General features: G+C 41.6%; 1 protein-coding gene across 2 annotated transcripts in view; it reads left to right on the top strand.

The window, feature by feature from the left end:
• The window catches only part of LYPLA1 (lysophospholipase 1), a 29,857-nt gene extending 16,861 nt beyond the window's left edge, over positions 1-12,996 (top strand). For both annotated transcript variants that reach the window (XM_075584322.1, XM_075584323.1), the window contains 3 exons: positions 4,462-4,563; positions 5,363-5,539; positions 10,538-12,996. In XM_075584322.1, coding sequence (XP_075440437.1) covers positions 4,462-4,563; positions 5,363-5,539; positions 10,538-10,591 — 333 coding nt within the window. In that variant the 3' untranslated portion in view covers positions 10,592-12,996. The remainder of the gene's footprint in view (positions 1-4,461; positions 4,564-5,362; positions 5,540-10,537) is intronic.
• The last annotated feature ends 9,970 nt before the right edge of the window (positions 12,997-22,966 follow it).

Below are 22,966 nucleotides of genomic sequence, written 5' to 3' on the forward strand. Positions count from 1 at the left end.
AGCAGCCACCGGGGACCAAGCCTAAGGCCCCGGCCATAGAGGGGTGGGGAGAGCGGAGGCGCGCTAACGCTGAGGCTCGCCTGCTTCAGTCAGCGCGATTGCACGGACTTTCAGGCGAGCCAGCGTGCGCGAAGGGAGCCGGGGGGAGGTGGTTGGAGGCGGGGCAGTGACGTCACTGGGCCAATCGCCCGCGACGCACTGACGTCAATGTCACGGCGCCGACGTCACGGCGCCGTGACGTTGACGCTGCTGTGCTGTGATTGGAGGTTTTCAGCCGACAGCGCGCTGAAAAACAGCTTGGCGCTCGGCTGAAACCTCCAACTCGTCAGCACGCCTGCGGACGCTCGCGTGAGCCCCCTCTCGGCATCCTCATTGAGGATGCAGGGGCTCAGCGCGGAGCGTCCGCACGCCTCAGCATGGCCTGTCCGCCTATGGACTCGGCCTAAGAGGGGAAGGAAACTATATCTATCTCTATATCCGTGTCAAAAATGGAAAAAAGTGAAACAATGTGAGTCAAATGTTACTGGTGAGGGAGAGCAGACCAGGTGCCAATAGGAAGTGCTGCAGCTCCTGATGGTGATCTTTGAGGTCACTTGAGGTCTGTATTTTATAGGAAAGAGCACAAGAAAGTCTCCTATGGCGTAATAAAGGACATACTATTTAAATGAGACTTGTGATGGGAGTTCCCACCCGCATCCAAGCCTCCTGAGGAAGTGGGAGGAGCGCCCCTGAAATGCGTTGAGCAAGAGTGTAAGGAAGCTGGAAGAGCAGTGCAGACCTGCGCTGGTCGATAGCAGGGCTGAGGAGGTGACCTCATCCACCAACTCCAGATCCCGGACGGAGGGCATTCACCAATGCTGACACGCCGGAGAACACCCTCTGCGGAAGGAGAGAACTCGCCATGCAGACGAGCCGTACACTGATTTACCTCTAAATCGACAGGTTACAGTACCTGCATTCCGTGTTTATATGAACAGCCCCCGCGATTATAAGTGTGCGTTTTGTTAGCTACTTTTTAAAGCTTCACCTAATAACTTGATTACGCATTCAAGCGTTTCTAGTGCTATTTCCTATAGAATATATCTAATGTAGCTCCTGCTATGCTATATATGTGGCAGCAGTGTATTTAAACACTTGAAATACTAGGATCCTGACCTTCCATTGGATTACCGGTTTATATGTAATAAGCCATACTCCTATGGGGGGGAGGAGGGAGGGAAAGTAGTTATCAACTTTAAAAGTGCAGTTATAGTGTACGTTCTGCAGTATAGAGGTAGCTAATGCACGGAGGTTGAATGACCTTTTGGAATTTAAAATGACAAAGATCTGCATATCGGCTGCAATTTGTTACAAAGAATAACACGTTTTTGAGACGGTGGTGCTACCGGTATGAAAAATCCCTTAATGATTGTTTTTTTTTGGCATTTCTCTTCCACAAATGCTGTGTGCAATGATTGATTGTAATAATAGATGGTATTCCATAGGGATTATTTTATACCCACATGCGGTCAATTTAAATAAATCTCTAGAATCTCCCCTCACTTCCTGCTCTTGACCAATATTTTTACTTGATTTCGCCTGGCACTTCTACCGCTACAATGCTACCTATTTTTTCCATTTGCTCTTGCCTCCCTTTTTTGTCCAAATTGCGTTTTTTTTTTCCCGCTACAATTCCTCATTATTTTTCTTAACTCCATTTATATATCTCCAGTTTTCATGAGCTCCTTTCCTATCTGCGCCCTCTTACAACACTCGGCAATACCCCCTGCATTGAAACACACCCCTACAAATCCTGCTCTCGCACTCTTTCTTGCTTCTGGGGATTCTCTCCCAAGCCTGGTCCTTGCCTAATTTCTACATGCTCTTCCTCACCTTCCATGTCCAACTTGCCCTTCTCGTGGTGTAAGCCCCTCTAACCTCATACCCATCCCTTGTCTACCCCGCCTCACCCTTTAGAATGCCTGTTTCCTTTTTAACAAGTTGCTGTACATTACTACTTCTTTTTTTTTTTTTTTTTTTTTTTTTTTTATACAACTGAGACTTGTCTCTGTCTGACTCTGCATTGGAAGATGTCCACCTTATGTTGGCTGTTCTCCCACACCTCGAACCCTGATGGCAGGGCTGCAGGCGTAGAGCATCTGCATCTGCTGTTACTGCACCCTTTCAATACCTTTGTTTCCCCTCATTTTAGGCTCTCACTGTCCAGCTTTTTTCTCCTGCACCTCTGGAGGTGGCTGTCCTCTATCGCCCACTTACCTGTACTCCTCCCCCTCCCCTTCTATCTTTTTTTCTTTTAAATCCTGGCTCCCTTTCTCTGACTCCCATTTCATTCTCCTTGGGGACTTCCACTATATTGATTTGATCCCTCTCTCCCTTGGGCTTCCTGCTTTCTTTCTTGGCATTCACCAATGGACTGCAGCCCATCCACAAGGATGGCTACTATCTGGACATGGTTTTCATAAAACTGTTCTCTATTTGCCCCTTCCCCCTCTCTGACCATTTCATGTACTCTTTTTTCTTTTTCTCCACTTCCATCTACCCCTCCTTTCTACAGAGACATGCGTTCCATTAATGTACCATATCTTGGCTCCTCCCTATCTTCTCTCTGCTATTCTACAGACTGACAACCTGGCCCTGAACTGCAACTCTGCCCTATCATCCGCTCTTGATCATCATGGTGCTCTTCTCCACAATTCTTGCCCTTCTAACCCCAAACCTTGGCTAAACTACCGTAAATGCATGTTCTGTGCCCTGAAGTAAATCTCGTACTCTTGCTGACTTCCTTCAATACAAATTTATCCTATCCTGTTTCAACTCTGCCCTCCCCTAGGCTAAACAAACCTACTTTTCAACACTAATCAACACTCAAGTCTTACCCATGCCTACTCTTTTGACTTTACTCAGCCCACCAGCTGTTTTTTCTTCCATTTCACTTCAGACTTTGCTGACTATTTCAAGATGAAGATGGATTCCATTTGTCAAGGCATTCCCTCTGTATTCTAATTTACAAGCTCTTCCTAACTCTCCTCCCACCTACCTTGACTCTTTTTCCTCTGTCACATAGGAAGTGTCGCTGTTGTCGTCCTCCTCCCTCTACCACTTGACCCCATGCCCTCCTATCTCCTCAAACCTCTTGCTCACACTCTAATCCCTACACTCATATTTTGAACTCCTCCCTCAGGTCTGGTACCTTTCATACCATCTTCAAGCACCCAACAGTTATACATTTACTCAAAAATAGCAAGCTTGACCCTACCTGTCTAACTAGAACCATGTCTCCCTCATGCTATTTGTCTCTAAACTCCTTGTATTCTCTTGCGTGCTCCATTTTCTTAACTCCTATTCTCTCCTACGCCCTTTACAATATTCTGCACTGCTCACTCGACTGAAACAGCCCTCACCAAAATAACGAATGACTATGATGCACCCTGCTTATATTACTCTATTTCTGCAGCTTTTGATACTGTGGACCACCTTCACATTCTCCATACACATGGTATCCGTAAGAACTCTATCCTGGATCACCTTTTACCTCTCCCATAGTACTTTGTGTCTCTTGTTCGCTAATACCTCCTCTGTCTATGTATCTGTGGATGTATCATAGTGGTCTGTCCTGGGATCTCTTCTCTTTTCTCTCTACTCACTAGATGACCCCATTACATAATTTTAATTAAAATATCGCCCCTCTGTTGACGACAAACACAATTTCTGTTCATCCCGACCTTACAACTGCCATCCAGACCAGTGTCTCTAAATGTCTCCACGCTATATCCTGGATGGCCCTTCACCAACTCTAAATGTAACTTGTCAAAGACTGAGCTCCTCATACTTCCTCCCAAGTCTGGCCCTATTGCCCCCTTCTACATTACTGTTGGCAGCACCATCATATACCCAGAATCACATGCATGCTGCCTAGTTGTCACATTTGACTCCTCCCTCATATCACAATGCTGCTAATCCCTGTATGTTGCCTCTACCAGTATTTTGCTTCTCCCTGTGAGCTGTACAGGCTGCTTTACAGATTACTTAAAAACTTGTTGTGTTTTTTTTTTGACAATTGAAGTTCTATTTTAAGGTGAATTGAACTTGTTCAAGGAAGAAAATGTTATTTATAAACTGTTCAGTTTTTATAAAGTAGGTAGGATGTCGTCATGAGTATTTAATAAATCCATATAATTTGAGCAAAGAAAGAAGCTATTGTGTACAAGCATTTAACAATTATCTGATTATTTTCTTAGGGTGTGTTTTCACACGGTGTGCATTTTTCTCTACTCGAATACAAAATCCAATATTTATTTTGAATGTACCATTTTGCAAACGTAGAAACCCGTTGGTTCTACGTTTGTAATTGACCTGTCTGCAGTAGCTACATCAGGCAAGGAATTGGTTGGTGTTTAATATGTTACATGGATGTATATTTTTTGCCCTTGATTTTCATTGTTTTTTGTTTGCTGTAAATAGGGAGGAGCCCTGTCCTTGTACACCGCTCTTACATCACAACAGAAGTTAGCAGGGGTTGTTGCACTCAGCTGTTGGCTGCCCCTGAGGTCCTCCTTTCCTCAGGTATTCATCTGTGTAGTATGTCCATCTATCTGTATGTTCTGATGGGTAATTCTGCAGCCTCTGAATGCTTAACTGCAGTGAAGTGCTTGATTTTACAATATCATTGTATGGATAATTTATCTAAAGGGGAAGTATTTAAAAATGTCATATATGTGAACCATGTAAATTAAGACCTGGAAGTTGTTTTAGCCCCCCTATTTTCTGCATTTATTTATTTTTTGTCTTGCTGTTTAAATACCCATCCACTGTCTTACTTGGCTGTCGGATGAGCAGGGGGAGTAAAGCCGATAATTTCCTGTAAGTGTAAATGTACCCTATGCATGGTATTTGCTTTACTGAAAACCACTTCAGTAAAACAAAAGGCGATTGCAAACTTTTTTGTTAATGGAAATAGCCCACAACACATTGCAAAGACTTGTATTCTGTCTGAGCGAAGATTAGCTGGGCAATGTATGCGAGAGCCAGTGGGGGATGCTTACCTGTAGAGTGAGAGTGATTATTGACAGAACACTACACAAAGAAATGAGGGCATGTTGGATAAGATACTTACAATACCACCTTTTATAAACCAGTGGTGAATAAACCTTCCTTTACCATAACCATACATAAATACATTGAGTAAAATGACTTCCAAACTGGGGAGACAAGGTAGACCACTTGATACTAATCTGCTTTCACATTCCATGTTCCTGTTTTAGTGTGTTGCTATAACCATTAGTTCTATTTGAATGAATGCAATATTTATATAAAATGTTTTGGCTTTTTAAAGGATGATCTTTACATTCTATTTCCTTTTCAGGCTGCTACTAATAGTGCCAACAAAGAGATATCTGTTCTCCAGTGTCATGGAGAAAGTGATCCATTGGTTCCTCTTATGTTTGGTTCTCTAACCTCCGAGAAACTAAAGACTATTGTAAACCCGGTGAATATAAATTTCAAGAAATATTCAGGTTTGACGCATAGCTCATGTGACCAGGTGAGTGATCTGTTTTTAGTAGTTTTATGGACACATACCTACCTACCTTGAACTGTTTGTTGGAAAAGTAAGCGAAAGCTAATTAAAACGTAAATGTTGCCATCAATCCGGTGTAATTATGTTGTGCTATGTAGTGTATTGCATGCTTTGCGCTTGTCTGCTTTCATGGGATGGGATGGGGTGTGGCAATGTAATGTTGGCATCAGAAAGCTTATAGTGTTAGAAACCTGCTGATCACAGGAGTGTTTTGCTGCAAAGATTTAATGTGTACACAATATGCCTCCACTGAATGAGTTTATATGCAAGGCTACAAACACTTTATGCTTGGCGTCCAAACTCGAAGCACCATGGCTGACAGGTGGATCGCGCAAAATGCAGCCTACAGATGTAGCAGCCGTGATTTATTTATAAAATATTTTACCAGGAAGTAAAACATTTGAGTGTCCTCTCGTTTTCACGTATGTCCTGGGCATAGAGTTAAGACAAATAATACATGATTACATAAATGAACAGGGTATCCATTATATACAATACATTGCATGCACAGTTAAAGATGATGTATATTATAGGCTGATGTAGCCAGGTCCCCCCTGCCTGTCAACTCCCCTCACCTTGCTGGCGATCGCGGGTGCCGCCGAGCCCAATGGCGGTCCCATCGGCCGATCGCAAGAGTGGGGGCGGTGAGGATCCTGCTTCGGGGGGTTGCCGGGGACGCGCGCGGCCGGTTGCCAGGGCCACGATCGCGTTGAGAAGGCTCCCAGCTCTCCCGAAGCAGGGCGGCAGGGCGCCGCCATCTCCTATGTGTTCGCGCATGCGCAGTGAAGATCTCGGTGCGGTGGCCAGCAGGGAAGTTCGTGCATGCGCAGGAGACGCGTGCGAACGAGGGCCAATCAGCAGAGGGCTCACAACAGGGACTACATATCCCATGAGCCTCAGGAGTGCCCCACATGACCCCAGGGAGCCAATAGGGCTACAGTATCTCCCTGCTCACAGATACATTTCACAGGGTTTTGGAGCAAGTCAGTCAGCGTCAGGAGCAGCTAGGGGAAGGAGGTAGGGTGCAAGAGTCAGTGACTCTCTGCATTAGGCCAGCAGCCCCCCTAGGCCCCAGATAGCCCTGAGCCACCAGTAGCTTTGAGTGTTTCAAGGACAGGCCCCAGGTTAGGGACCTTGCCCTTTACTATCCAGAGTCCATTAGGGACACAGCGGACGCTGCGCGTCAAACCAGAGGTTTGGGCTCAGACCTCCGCTGCCGCTGCAGCAGCCACCCGGGTGGGATCGCCCCGGACGGCAGTTCCTGTATTCACCCGTCAGCAGGATCCTTTGTGAAGCTCCTTGGCAGGCCCGGGCACTGGAGTGCTCGGCAGGTAATCATCAAGTGCACCAACTATACCACCTATTCATACAGGACATAGTGGCTGCGCAGTCACACATATATTTATCTCACTTGAGGGTGGAGGAGATATTGTGTGGGGTTACTGGACACGGGGTGGGAGTGTCCTGCGAGACGCCGTAGTTAGTGTCTCCTCTAGAGAGGGACACCTGTTGAGATATATAGATATAGATAGATATATTTTTTGTCCTGCGAGGAACCACTCCCCCTCTGGCGGGAGCCATTGCAGGTGGAGGCGTTGCACCACGAGATTGTGTTATATGTATGTACCCCAGGCTCCCTGAGCGGAGGCTTAGGCTCCTGAGAGCCACACAGGTATACACAGCAGGTAGTAGCGTCTGTATTCACAGGGAATACCTGTTACACTTATGTAACACTTACAGACCAGATTAAAATGTGAGACAGCCTTGGTTTTGAAAGAACTGGTGGTGGATGTGAGAGTCTCCGGTAGGTTGTTCCAGTTTTGTGGTGCACGGTAAGAGACAGAGTTATTACTGGTGCATTGCGGTAAGACAAATAAATCTGGATGTTTGGGTGCAAAAGGCTGGAACAAAGGAATAAATAATATGTAAGGAAGAGAACAGCTAATCGTAATATATACAATTGCAGTGCAGGAAAATCTCAGAAAGAAGATACTTAGCTCACGAGTAGTCCTTAAGGATGTTTGATATGGAGATTCATTCTGCAGTCTTCAAATAGTGGGGAACTGCACCTTAATGAAAATACAGAGTGCAACATAGTATAATATTTTAATAAATAGTTTAAAAGAAATGCGATTGCAAACTCACAAACAGAAGTTGTTGTTGTTAGCGCAGTTGAATATTTAGCTTTCCAGCTTTGCACCACAGGAGTCCTCTGTCCAGGCACTTTGTCTGCAGTCTATATGGCTCACTCATGGCTGATGGGATCCTCCTCCGGGGGCCGTCGGTTTCCCTCCTTCCCTTCTGTGTGCTGCTAAAGTCCAGGCTCTCACTCTGGGCTGTGTTTGGTGTCGCGATCTTGACAAGCTCCGTGTAGTCGGTTCCTCTTCCGGGTATCGTATGTCTCGTGACGTCAGTATTGGGCTAGGGTCGGCTCAAACAGGACACCCTACGTGTATCGCGAAGTTAATTCGCTTCATCGGGGGATAGTTCGTGAAGCATGGTGTGGTCTCTTAAATACCCACCAGCCTCTAAGCACTAGTTTGCATAATTGGTAAATGAGTCTAATATACTTAGACCAATTACGTGACGCTGATACCTGTATTTACATGATTCATAGTAGTAAACTTGGATATGCATCCTTAAATGGATTACAGCATCTATTTGGGACAGACACCATATTAGTTGTTTTTAAAAAGTATATAAATAAATAGTAGGCTAAAAAGTGTGTGTGTGTGTGTGTGTGTCTCACACCAGTGGCCCAAACGTGGAACTACAAATCCATGAGGTACATTTCAGTATCAGATTAAGGTGTACAATTGTATACTATGCTTTTTGGATAATGGTCCTTTATATAAATAGATGGATTTATATTAAATGACCCTAAAATGTGTTAAAAAAAAATCTTGTTCTTGTCATGCTAAAAATATAAAGTCTAAATGGATTCCTACCTTCCTAAAATAAATAAAGAAATAAATTTGATTTTTTTTTTTAGACTATCATAATGGATACCACTAACTAATATTTTTTTTTAAATATCCTGAATTAATAAGTGCTCCCATAAAAATCCTTTTTAATTTAAAAAAGATTTATAATTAGAATGACTTCAATTTGGGACTAAATTAGATTTATTAGGAGTCTTTCTATAGTTATTTAACGTTCTAAAAATGACTTGTTTCCAGTGTATTGTCAAGGGCTTATGTGGCTCATTAAACATGATTTGAAAAACGTCCAATTATGGATGCATTCCCAGTTTGTCATATAATCATACATATTGGGTGTTCTTTTTGAACTGACCTATCTTTCACCGATTTCACATAAAAGATACAAACTCAAAATCTATGTTGAAGACCAGTGGTGCCATTGTTTTGTGTATATATCCACATATTAATGTAGTCGCCTCCCCTCCAGTCTGCTGCGATATTCTCTATGTCCCAGAATTTTAGATGGCTTGGATCACAGTCCATGTTTTAATATGAAATGATTTGAGATGCTGTGGCTCTCGAGGCTCTTCTCGATGTTCCGAACATGCTCTCCCAGTCTAGTTGGCCATGCCTTGATGTGGCTTGCAGGCTTAAAATGCTTTGGCCAAAGGGTTTAACTAAATTACCCTTTTTCAAGATACGCGTGTTTGTGTGTGTGTGTGTGTGTGTGTCTGTCACTGTGGATTTTTGTCATATTGGATGTAGCTTTGGACTTTGTTTTTTGTTGTATATATTTAGCCACGCCCAGTAGCACTCCAATTGACACTTATTTACTGTATATATGTGGTACTTTTTGGGGTTTCTTAGAGCTTGCTGGGTATCTGTGTGTTTTATTAACTTCCCCACTATTTGAGACTGCAGAAGGAGTCTCCATATCAAACATCCTTAAGGACTACTCCTGAGCTAAGTATCTTTTTTCTGAATTTTTCCTGCACTGTAATTGAATATATATTACGATTTCCTCTGTTACAGCCCTTTGCGCCCAAATGTCCAGATTTCTTTCCCTAGACTCTGTGAAGGGATCAGAAAACCCCCTGATTTGGACTGTAGCAGCAGGACTCGTACATTAAACTTTCATCTATTTTATGGTTTTTAATCTTTGATTTTGGTGTGTTTTAGGTTCATTTATCACTGTGACTTTAGGGTTATGTTTATAGTGTTTTTACTTTACTTGGAGTTGATTTACTGTAAAGGTGTTTAGCGGTCCCTCCTATTGTTTCCATTGCGGTACGACACACAAACAACGCACCGAAGGGAGCAGTCGCCATTATAAACTCAGATGTACGTGAAAAAGGGTCCGGGCTACCGTACTATTTTGCTATTGTCCGCTGCAGAAACTGAATGTTCTGTGACTACTTTCCTTCACTACCACAATTTCCATAACTCGGATCAAAATATTTTTTTATCGCTCCATCCAAATAGAATGCTATGCTAATAAGTGACCTTTAAGTTATTGGATCATAACTGGTAAATTCCTTACTTATAACAGAGCATAGTATTACTTTTTCTATTAAATTAGGAAATATAATTTAACAGTTCAGGCGGTCCTCGGTTATCCGCCGGAATCTGTCCCACAAACCACCGTCTGATTGTGGATCCAGTGTTAATCCGCGGCAGGGAGTGTCGGAAAATCCTTTCAGCGGAATGCATGATCTGGAGACGGATAATGGACCAACGGATAGCGAGGACCACCTGCACTCTGCAGATTTGCTGTCGGTTGTAATACCTGTTATGTGTCCAACATGACTTCTTCATAACTAAAGGGTACTGAGCTTTCAGAACACTACAGGTATATTGAGGCTACTCTGCACACTTCTAATTTAATATATGAAGAATTCATACGTGTGGGACTCTGTAATTAGGTCAGTTTTATTTCCATGCCTAAACTTACTTTCTATGTATTACTTTGTCTTCTGGGAGTTGCTGCTAATGTATGAGATGTTATACCATACTAATGTGTATGTTTTGTTTTCTGCACCAGGAAATGACAGACATCAAGCAGTTTATTGAGAAGCACCTACCTCCAGTCAATTGAGATCCTCCTAAATGCCTTCCAGAAAAGTACACCAGCAACGGTCACTATACTCATTGAAACTTTTTACGCAAGCAAACGTATTCATGATTGGTGGAAACTGGCACCATTGTAAGAAAGTTTACTGTTCATTTTCCGACACACAGAAGCAAGAACATAGAATATACCAATAATTTTATATTTTGTGCTGGAAGCTTCCTAGCAGTGAATGGGCTATTTAACCCCATCATTGCAGGAGAAGCTTTCCGTGCATAGCAGTGGTCTAATCCATCCAGCATTGAAGGCTGTTGTGTATGTGCAGCACTTTAAGGAAAACTTTTCACTTCTCATTTTGGCTCCTTGTCTGTTCCAGTGCTGTTAGGAGTTTTGCCCACCCAGTAAATAATAATAAAAATAAATAAATAACCTTTGTTCTTTACTTTGAAATTTTACTACCTTTTTGTCAGGTTGAGATGGTTTAATAATATTGGTGCATGTGAAATTTTACTCTTAACTTTTCATGGATAATGGAAAACCTTAATAGAGAGTGTTGTATTAAAGAATCGTGTACGTTTCTCAGAGGGATCACAGTAAAAACAACTCAAGCGGCAGCAGACGACACCACAGTGCATGTGTGTTTAAAGAAAAATCTCTATCTGATTTCATTGTAAAAAATCTCTAGTGGTCTATTTTGGAGAAACAGAAAGCTACTATTGTCTGAGCTGCATCATTAAAAGAAAAATATGGAATCAGTCGGTTACATGTGTATGTCTGCCAAAAGCTGCTTATATTATATATTCTCTAATATTTGCAATTGTATTTCAGAGATTTACTTTCAAGTACGAAGTCTGAAATGCCCAAGTGTAATTCCATTACACATTGGAAACATAAGAGCAGGTGTTATGCAGCTATGTTTTAATTTTGGTAGGTAATGTGTAATATATGGCCTAATTAACTAAAAGGTAATACATACATCAGTGACGTTAGAGCAGTTTTAGTGTATATGGTTATGGAGCACTTGGACATTACACTTTGAGGCTTTTGGATAAAGGTGAAAATCCATAGGTAAACTTTGGAAAGTCAAGTGTCACTTTTTGATATAAAACAATGGCTTTCGAGTGTGTTTTAATGACCTGCAGTCCAATGTGCATGACTACTATAGTGTGTTTCTATTCAGTTGTCGTCCTACAGGTGAAGCTGAAAGAGAGAACAAACCTTCAAACTTTGTATTTCAACACTGCACAGCGCTGTTTAACACCTGCTCCTCACCACTAGTATAGAAACGTGAAATCAATCACCTCAGTCACGCAAGTAGAAATTGTACTTATAAAATGGGAATAGAGAAAATAAAAGGACCATACATTGCACTTAGTTTTGTTTTATATATCACATTTTTAAGAGAGCATTGCAATTACAAGTATATGACCACAATTACGTTTTTGATCTGCTGTTTAAATATGAAGTCGTCATCATTTGACAATGTTTGAAGCATGGCTGGGAACTTGCTGCTTTTTCTATTGCGTATACTGTACGAACACATAGTATATCAAATTACTGTTTTGAACATGACCTTGAGTTTTCTTTTTAACTGAATGTTTAGGTTAAGGGTGTAATTCCAGTTGCTTTTTCTTTTCAATCCTGAGTTTGTATTATATAAAATCTTCCAATTTTTTATTTTTATCTGAATGTACAACAGTATTGGGTCCTCCTAATAGAACTACTTACAGCTCCTTTTTTATAATGCAACATTAGAATCCGTCTGTTACACACAACTGACTTGTCCCTTATGGAATGATCTACTCTGGTATATGTGGTTAAGCATTTACTGTTTCCTAATGGGACTGCACTTCCATGCATCATTTCTGGTAGATGGTGCATATTTGTTGGTCGTTTCAAGACTGCTTTGTAGGGAGTTTCTGATAAAGCCATATACGTTTTAATCTTTAGTTTTTGTGTTTTTTACGTTTTAAATGCACAGTTAATATCCTGGTTTCTTCCCTATTTGTAGTGGATTTTGTTTGTTTTTGTTTTTTCACCTTGACTGTGAGAAGAAAATGTGTGTTTTGTTGTTTTTACAATCAAGATGCTGCTGCTGAATTTGGTTATTTATGGTAGAAACATTGTTTCTTAGGAAGTTTTTCTAATGGAAGATTGGTTGATTTTTCTGTTATGGTGAAATAAATTTACACATGGCAAGAAACTTAATTAGAATGAACTTTACTTGTGCATTAAAGTTGGCCCTTTTTGATCTTGTTAATGACATTTCTGTTATACATTGAATCTTTGTTTCCTAAACGTGTTTTTTTTTTGTTTGTTTTTTTTGTGTGTGTGTGAACTAGCTTTGAGAATGGCACTCCAAGCTTTTTTTGTTTTTTTTATGATCTCTTCGTAAATTGTCTCAAACATTAAAAGTAGTTCTTGAAGCAATAGTTCATTTATATTGTGTCCTCATTTTTATTGATGGGTAGTATACTGGTAAAATGAACAAAGTGTTTTTGACACTGAAAAAGAGCGATGTATGCTTTTATCTTGGTGTAGCTGCCACAGCGTTTCATAAAAGGTTCTCCTTTATGCAAGTTTAATATTATGACAACAGAATCTTGAATAGTAGTTCACAGCTCCGTTGTATAACTTCGAGCCAGCTACAGCAAGCTGACTCAAGTTAACATGAAAGCAAATGTTTACCATCATAGGGGGAGGGTTTTTGGTATGCTGTTCAATGGATGGCTCAAAGCTGCCACTGGGCTGCTTTTTATGTAGTAATGTTATATTGAGTTTTACATACAGCAGTAAATATATGCCGGTATAGTTATTCTTTAGCACAAGAAACATATTTGAAGAGCGCAAAAAAAAATAAAAAATTTGAAAAATTCGTAAACAAAAAAATCAGAACATTAATTTTCCTGTTCATTATGGCAGTGGGCACTGTAGGGTTGAGTCCATCCTTAGCTTGAGTAGGACAGGAAATTTGAATTGTGCAGGTAGTCTTTTTCCTGTCCTATAGCTAGTAGTTGTAACGGTGAATGGGTTAACCAGGCTCACTAATAAAGGTTCAGCCCACTTGGTTACCCCTTATCTGTGTTAAGGTCCTAGAGTATCAACGCTTGGACCCAGATGTCCTAAATGCATTACTGTGACTATAAATTATGCGACATTAAAGATTTCTCTGTGTTTTGCCGTTCCTGTGATGGTGGGACAGGGAGATTTCTAGGCTGTAAGTTTCAAGGTGGGTTTGTCAGAGAAAGTCTTTACAGAATGTGGCTATGTATCGGGGTTCTGGGATACCCCAGGAGCTGGATCCGGGAATCGAGTGACATTCTTGGATACAGCCAAGCACATTACTCTGGTCAAACTCTGACAGCCCTAGTACGACTCACCACCAGGATTCCTGCTGCAGCATCTTCCAGACAAGGTAAATGGGCATGAAGGGGTTAATGTATACCTGCTGCCATCTATGGGATCCCTAGTATAAGGAGGGGTATCCAGATACATGCCCAGGTACCCTGAACCTGGTATGGGGGGGTTCAGAGCTGGAGCACCCTATGTGAAAAGGCTGAGCAGCATTAATTGTGTGAACAAAGTTTTAAAAGTTATTTCTAGAGTGTGCCAAGAATGAGGCTAGTGAGTGTAGGATACACATACTCACAAGCTCCTATTCTGGTGTCAGGGATGGAGTATGTTTTATTAAAGAGTCTTATTTAATAGGTATATGTTCTGATAATCTGTAAATGAACTGTGGGATTTCCAAGTCATGAATTCTGAGAGACCAGATGGCTACCAAGCTTGGTGCCTTTTGGGGTCTATGCAGAGTCTTGGCTTGAAAGCCTCAGAGATGCAAAGGTTTTAGAACAGGAGGGATAATTCAGTTCTGCATGAGTACCCACATCCTGTGCTAACACAGGGCTATCCACCGACCATTTGCCAGAACCCAGACTCTGTGGAACCTGGACCGCGGTTGGGCTCAGTATGCAGAGCCAGGGGTGCCAAGTTGGTGCATGCCCCTTTACATATTGAAAAAAAGGTGCCCTCCTGGCTTTACAATACCGGCAAATCGGTGATTGTTTGGCAGGAGAATTCCCACGCTGTAATAGGCTGTAGATGTTGGTGAAGGAGACACTGAAACCCATAAGGGGACTTGCAGCCAATGAGGAGCGCAGACTCCAAGCGCCAAACCATCAGTGGGAAATTCAAAGATGCTCTACACTGAATAGACGTGAGCCGGCTGCAAGGATTTTCAACTCAGAAAAGTTTCTAAGTCCTGCTTTTGAGAACGTAGCGATCACGGCTGGCATTGCATGCCGAAATCAGTTCCAGGACTTTCGTGAGTACCTACCGGTCAAGGAAAAGGGCTTCTACAGAGGTCATTTTTGCAAATTTCATTCTAAGAATAGATTTATTTGTTATCCCCATTCCCAGTAAGTGTGTTAACCCTGTAAATTGCGTTACACACAATGTATGTCTTTTCCTGAAATAAATGACCATTTATTTTACCTCCTTTGCTCAATCAATGATCCCGGTATAAAAAAGGTGTTGTTAAACCTTGTCTCCCATGACAGTAGTGTTTGTTATTTTGTAAAGGACTCCCCAGACTGCAGCTAGTGCAGTTAATCCAGGGGGGTTGTCAGCGCCTCTCCTCCTGCAGCTTTGCCGTATAAGCACCATGGGGGGTTGCTGTTCAGAGGCACGTACAGACCGCAGATGCATCTCAGTTTGCAGCGGGGACATGCCTTTTTTTTCATGATGTCCCACATGGTTGAATAGCGCGCGCCTCTCTTGTGTGCACTTCCCACACGCAGGCACAAACATGGCTGTGCTGACATCAGAGAGGTGACAGAGCGATGGGCTCCGAAAAATGGAACAATCTGCCGCATGGAATACTGTGCGGAAAGGATTGCAGAAATCCGCACGGGGGCTGCTGCTGCTGCTGCTAGCAAAGGGTCGCTTCCTAAAACAGGGCGAGTCCTTAGTTTAGAGGAGACATCTACAGAGCTGATTTATGCAGGACTAAAGGAATTTTTTTTTTTTTTTTTTTTTACACCATGGTTCCTCTGTGATTATAAAAACAGGAATTCCTCCCAAGGGGGAAGATGGTGGCGATGCACTGCTTGCCAACAAGTGCTTCATGCGTTCCGAATGCAGGAAGAAAAAAATGGATGCTGGATCACTATTCCAAAATAATCATTTAATGAACATAAAGCAACATTAGACTAAAACAAGTAATCTTAGGAGGAACTCTGACGCGTTTCGTGCAATATCTGCACTTTGTAAAAAAAAAACTAAAAGAAGCGCAGGCTCCATAGCATGTAACTGTATAAAAATGGGGTACATTTATTAAAAATAACCAGTCCCTGTCTTTGTTAGGCAGCTATCTGTTTTCTGGAACTTGGTGTATAACTCTAGTTATGGAAAAGAGGGATAGAAGTTCCTACCTGGCTAACATTATTACAGATTATACACAAATATACACAAAAAATGACCAATGTTGCTCTACCTATTAAGAATGGTGAAAATATTTAATAAGATACTCAATTCAGGGTTCAAGTAGGAAAAATTAACAAAATTACTATAAGACCCAAGATAGGGTCCACAAAAGTACTTACAATATGCACTCGCTGTGGATATGCAATGATGACCATATAAGTCCTAAAGATATTATTTCGGTATAGAATCAGGATATAGTAGGTGAATTGGCTAATTTATACACAAACTCCTATATAGATCATAACATGATGTTATGATCCTTACATGATCTATATAGGAGTTTGTGTATAAATTAGCCAATTCACCTACAATATCCTGATTCTATATCGAGATAATATATCTTTAGGACTTATATGGTCATCATGGCATATTCACAGTGAGTGCATATTGTAGGATCTTTTGTGGACCATATCTTGGGTTTTACAGTAATTTTGTTAGATTATTCACAAATACGGTTTAGTCAAGTTACATGTGCTGTGGCTACCTCATCCCTCCTTAAAAAAAAAATACTATAAAGGGCCAGCATATTTACCTCTGAAATCCCCCTACTGCCTCGAGTGACGTGTCCAACAAGAGAAGTTCAGTGGAGTTCATGAAAACCCCCTGCATTTCCATTGAGTAGTGAATGTGAAAAACCTGTTTCAATTACCTCAAGCTTATAATAAGACTTGCTCTTAGAGTCTCACCTGGGCAAGGTTCAACTACCCAAACGCAAGAGCCAGAAATTAATTTTAATGAGCTAAAAACTGTCGCACTTGGATTACCCCTGCACATTAGTGGTAATACAGCAATAGCAGTAGAAGCTCTGGAAGAGAAGAAGCATGCAACAGCAACAAAAAATAGCAAACCTCTTTTTTCCCCCTCTTTCAACATTTATCTCTGTTCTGGGCATGGGAGGAAGAGCCAATCTATTTTATTTTTTTCAAATTAAAAAGGAATATTAATGATGGCTCCAGCACAGAGAGGGGTCTATATACCAGAGTTTGACCATAAACTATTTGATTTAAAACAGCAAATGTCTTATTAATGGGGCAAAAAATAGCGAATGAAAAAAAGGCAGTTGAAAACAATATTCGAAAGTTGATAGGATCAGAGTACAGGTTGAATACTACTTAGAACCATTTGTAGTGAAATGCTATTCTACTAAAATGGAGGGGGCATAGGAAATGTGATGGCATAGTTCAAAGATGAAAGGGTGACGTCTAAACCCCCCAAAGGGGATATATCGATATAGATCTGGAATTATTTCTATGATCCTTTACCAGACCTTGTATTAATATTGTGTTCCCTGTGTTCTCATAATCCTCTCCATATCATCTGATAGAAGCTCCAAACAGGTCCAATAAGTGGTATACATTACTGTTTTTTCTTGTTCTCCATACAATGTATACACTATAAAGTTAGGGGCAGCATATTGAATTCTGTTTAAATCATGCTAACGAGTCGAATTGAACCCTGATCTAAAATACGCATTGTGAAGTTATGGGTTTTTGTGTCCACTCAGTCAGTACCTAATTTTTTTACAACTTTAATTGATGTGGATTTTCTTTCCTCGATGACAATCTATATAGGTGCATATTCCCACATTTCCTTTTTAGGTTGGACGGCCAAACACAAGGATAAAATGCTCCAGGCATCTCTGATATAGTGCCCATAGCCAAGGGACAAGACAGGGCTGCCCTCTATTCCCTCTCTTGTTCAACCTCTCTATCAAACCATTTGCAGCCTCAATCAGATACAATTTACAAACAACAATACAAGATTTTTCAGCGATAAAATACCTCTATAATACAATGTGCAGAAAAAATATGAATTTAAACCATCTCTAAACTTTGGTGCTGCTGGAAAAGAGTCTATTCCTTAGTCCAGAAGAATTGTGTACAAAAACAAAAAAAACCACGGCCAACATGTAGTGCCAAGAACACAAGCATCATGAATATAGATACCGGTGTCTGGTAGTTGTCATTGAAGCATTTCTCCCACTGGAAATATCATAGAAAAGAATGAAAACGAAGAACACACAGCGTAATATGAAATATATATATATATTTTTACTGTGATAAATACAGATATTGTAAACATGGAAAAAAAAAGCCAAAGGTTTTTAAATTCAAAAGTACGGGTGATTCATTTAAAACAAAAAAAAAAATGATCTGCAATAGCAAATACGTAATGATATTTGTTGGAGTGCCCGTGCGACCTCCAGTATATAGGCTGCACAAAAAGATGTTTAAAACAGGATAGGGGAACATGTAAGAAATATATTGACAGGGCTAGAAAAGCATAGTGTTCCCTATCACTTTAAGAAATTCCATTCCAGTAATCCACAGGGTTTTTACCTTTAAAGGAATAGACAAACTCTAAATAACTCTTAGAGGTGGAGATATAGTACAACAGATTCCACAAAGGGAAACTCTATGGATCCACAAGTTAAAAACGTTAATTCCATCAGGTTTAAATATAAGTATAGATTTAGTTTGTTTTTTAGGTTCATTTGAAATTGTTCAAGAAATATATACCCTGAGACAAATTTTATTCTGTTATGTAGGTAATCTATAGAAATTAGTGTATGCAAATATTTATTGCACTGGTTTAAATTTATGGTTTTCCCATGTCTAATTTTATGCATGGATCTCCAAATAGGGTATCTGTGCAAACGACTGACATGGCGTTTATCCATCTATTATTACAGTTTTATCATGAATGTTTTATTATGTATTAGCTTGATAGAGTTTTTGGCGCCAGAGAGAGACGCGACAAACCGGAAGTGATGTCAGACGCTGAGTGCTATTGACGGACATACACGTGAGACAGGAGATCTCTCCCTATGTTTGCTGGCTGCTTCGTCTTGTGATATAAACCCCTGCTTTAAAGAATTGTAATATTGTGAGCACTTTGGAGTTACCTCTTATCAATCAAATTAAAGCCAAACATAACAGGTATCACAATAGGAAATAGAGATGACAAATTGTTCCTATTCACGGATGATGTTCTGTTGGACGATTTCCAGGCCTCTTACCTCCCTCCCTAACCTATTTAAAGCCCTTGACTAATTTGGTGTGATCTCTGGTTTTAAAATCAACCAAGCTAAATCAATGGCCCTGATTATTAATCTTCCAGAAAGTCTAGTTAAACTTCTTATCATCAATTTTGATTTCTCCTGGCGCAAAGAATTTTTCCCCTATCTAAGCATTAATCTTACTAGATCATTTGAACAGGTAACAAACAAATATCAGAGTCCGAGTATCACTCCAGAAATGAAGAGTAGGCAAAGATAAGAAAACGCCCAAATAGCATGCACTCACTAATCTTGAAGATAAACAGGTATATGCATAGCTGGAAGCCAATGAAGGGTAAAGGGTTAACCAGTGCAAGATTGCATTGGTACATAGGTAATGATATGGTAGAAAGTTCCAAACACAAATGGTGAGTACCAGTATAAGTTTGTATAAAAGCAAGTTTAATAAGGGCCTATCGACTGAATTAAAATGTAGGGGACACATACATACACACAGAGGAACACAGATGATAGTACAGGGAGGGCTCATTCTAAACTGACAAGGTAATGGCAGCTATACTGGCTAATGAGCCTCACCCTCTGATGACTGATGCGGTGAGGTAAAACACACTGTGTATGGTGTCTCGGCAATCAGTGAGCGGCTCCCCTTTGAGGTACAACAGAGGTCTGTTGCAGAAGCCTCGTGGTAAAGCTGGTGAAAAGAGTCTGTCACTGATGCAACCGGTTCTTGGGAGATTAGCAGGATTGGCATAGTATGTAGTTCAATGCAGTAAGTTCCAAAGTCTGTGGGCATTGAGCAAAACTAAGGTAGTTAGTAATCCTAAACCCTGTCAGAAAGGATAAACATTGGTCGGAGAGGTAGAGGGGAGGGAGATAGCCCTATACATGTGCCCTAATCCATGCAGATCTCAACAAACTACATGGCTCGTTGGAACCCGGAGACTCTGAACTCTGTAGGTGTGGGTCCCTGGTCACAGGAGATCTACAGTTGTATGGTGTGACCAACCGTTGCACGTGTTGTCCCTGTGAGGATCTGGTGCGCTGACTGAGTGACGTCAGCGGACATACCCGACGTATGCTTCGCGTAGACGGTAGGTGGCTTTCTCAAGGGTAGGTCTCTCCCCTAGATCATTTGAAACTTTATATAGAGCCAACTATCACAAACTAATGATGCTCTTGAAGGACAACTTAGGATCATGTAAGAAATACAGCATCTCTCTGGTAGCATCTCTCCGAATAGCTTCGGTCAAGATGCACCTTTTGACAAGGTTGATGTATTTGTTCCGTGCACTTCCAAACCCGGTGGCAGACAGTGACCTAAAGTTTATGCTGGAATGCATTTTCTGGATTTATATGGGGAGCTAAGAGGCCAAGGACCAGAAGCACTATTCTCCAGAGGCCCACTAGAATGGGGGGCCTGGCAGCCCTGAAACTGCTAAAATATCTACAAGGCTCCCAGTTAGGCAACTGCTTCTCTGAAACTCCCTGAACACCACATGAGGTTGGATTGGATGGAAAACAAATTAAGTTCTCCTGCAAGCATAATCTCTCTGTTATGATTGGATAAAACAGACCGGCCCAAAGAGTCTTTGGCCCACCCCACAATAAGTAGGGTTGCCAGACATCCCGTATATACGGGATTGTCCCTTATTTCATTGATTTGTCTCATTGCCCCGGAAAACATAATTGTCACGTATTTTAGTGCCTTGACATGAAATGCCTGAACTTAAAATGACTATAATGAAATCAGTCATTAAAATCATAATACCTTCTACTTGAGTGTAATAGTTACCTTTTCCGATAGATGTCGCCTTACTAAATAATAAAGTTAAGACACTGCCTGATCATCTCATAATACCATGACACCCACCCATATAAGCGTTACTTTTTCTCCCAACGCTACCAAGAGCAGAGATGATAAAAAACAAAGAATATAGTGTTAAAGCGGGAGATGCCATTCAGCTCCAATCATTTGCAAATAATTCATAACTCATTATGATGTCACACTTTCATACTGGATTTCGGCGTCCTCTATTCTCTAAACTTAAATGTGGCAACCATAACAATAAGGCACTCAGTGAATCTCTGGGACCAACTTAAATTTAGATTCTAACCTCACATCCAGGAGATCGGTTATGTTCCCTCTTCCAAATTTCTAAATCTGCACTGGGGCAAGAACACCCCTTTTTCCAAGCTTGGGAAGAACTAAAGATCACCAGGGTTAGTGTGAACAAATCAAAATCTTTCAAGAACTTTTGGAGAAAAAAATGCACTGCCCTCAGCAGAAATCTTTAAGTTTTGACAATTTTTTTGTTATGTCGATGCATTCTAACACTTCCTCAGCAACTATAACCTACTTTAAGGACTTACATAGATCCAAATATATGGAGAAAGGGCTGATCTCATTGATCTACCAGCTGCAACAAAATAAAGTGCCAAATGCTCTTATATGTTAAAATGGGAGGCTGAGCTGCATGAAGCCACAGAGATGGAGGACTGGCATGATTTCTGAGAAGGCAGCACCGACAAGCTCCATCTGTATGGTCACCAAAGAAATTCCTACAAACTTCTGTTTAGGTGGTGGCTAACCCCAGTTAGAATACATGCTAAAATGACACTCATCTCTGTGTTTTCGGCTGTGGCTAACACGACTCTCTCCCACAACTGGTGGACCTGCCCAGTGATTGTGCCAGTGTGGAGACAGGTCTTCTCTCTGGTCAATTCAGTGATAGACCTGACCTGGTCCCAGTTCCTTGGTTAGCCCTATTGGAGAAGCCTCCCCCTGAAATGCCCAAAACATCTTAGAAATTGATTTTACACATACTCCTACAGTAGCAACAAGAGGCTGCATTGCAGCACAATAGAATAAACAGTGCCAGACCTTAAAGTTATAAAGCTATGGAAATAATAACAGTAAATCTGCGAGAAACCTCCCACAAAATTTATAAAGCACAGAACTAAATCCCAGAACCCTTGCTCTAAACTCTAGAGGGAAACCTCCTCCTTCCCAAGGGAGTGACTTGCAAGCCGACCTCCTACAAGTCATAGCCCTCCCCCCCCCCCTTGTAATACTTGAATACTCCTGAACTTCATTACATACACATACTGTATAACAATACAACCAGGCCCTGCAGGATTTGTTCCCAACACTGCCAACTCTTTACTGGGACTTACAGTGCTAAAGGGGCCAGAGAATTAGTAGCCAAGGGGACTTAGCTACACATATATATATATATATATATATATATATATACACTAGCTGATATACCCGGCGTTACCCGGGATGTAAATCCGTAATAGGTATTATTATTTATAAATAATTGAAAAGAAACATGGAAGAAAATGTAATACGATATTGTTGTTTAAAAATGGTTTATTGTAAACACACCACAGTACAATGTATATTTTGGTGACATAAGTGATGTAAAAATGTGAGGTGTGTGTCCCGCTAAGGTGTGAGTGGGTGTTCAGTACGGGTGGCGGGTGGGTAGTGGAGTGCTGGCTGTGGGTTGGAGTCCCGCTGGGTGTGAGCGGGTGTGAGGCGGCGGGTTTCTGGTGAGTGCGTGTGGCGGTTGGTCAGTGATGTCGGTGCGTAGGGGTGCGAGTGGGGCGGGTGGGTGTGAGGCGGGAGGCGCCGGGTGGATGGTGAGTGGGTGCGGTGGCTAGTCAGTAATGTCGGTGCGTAGGGGCGGGAGGCGGCGGGTGTGTGTGTCGAGTGTGGCAGGTGGGTGAGAAGCGGCAGGTGTCTGTTGAGTGAGGGCGGCGGCTGTGGGGCGCAGGGGTGTGAGGCGGCGGTGGCTGAAAGGCAGAGGCGGGAGGCGGCGGTAGTGCGGGGTGGGTGAAAGGCGGGAGGGCGGCGGGCATGTGGGCGGCGAGTGGGTGAAAGGCAGAGGGGAGTG

The sequence above is a fragment of the Ascaphus truei genome, chromosome 2 (assembly GCF_040206685.1).
Source record: "Ascaphus truei isolate aAscTru1 chromosome 2, aAscTru1.hap1, whole genome shotgun sequence".
Classification (NCBI taxonomy): Eukaryota; Metazoa; Chordata; class Amphibia; order Anura; family Ascaphidae; genus Ascaphus; species Ascaphus truei.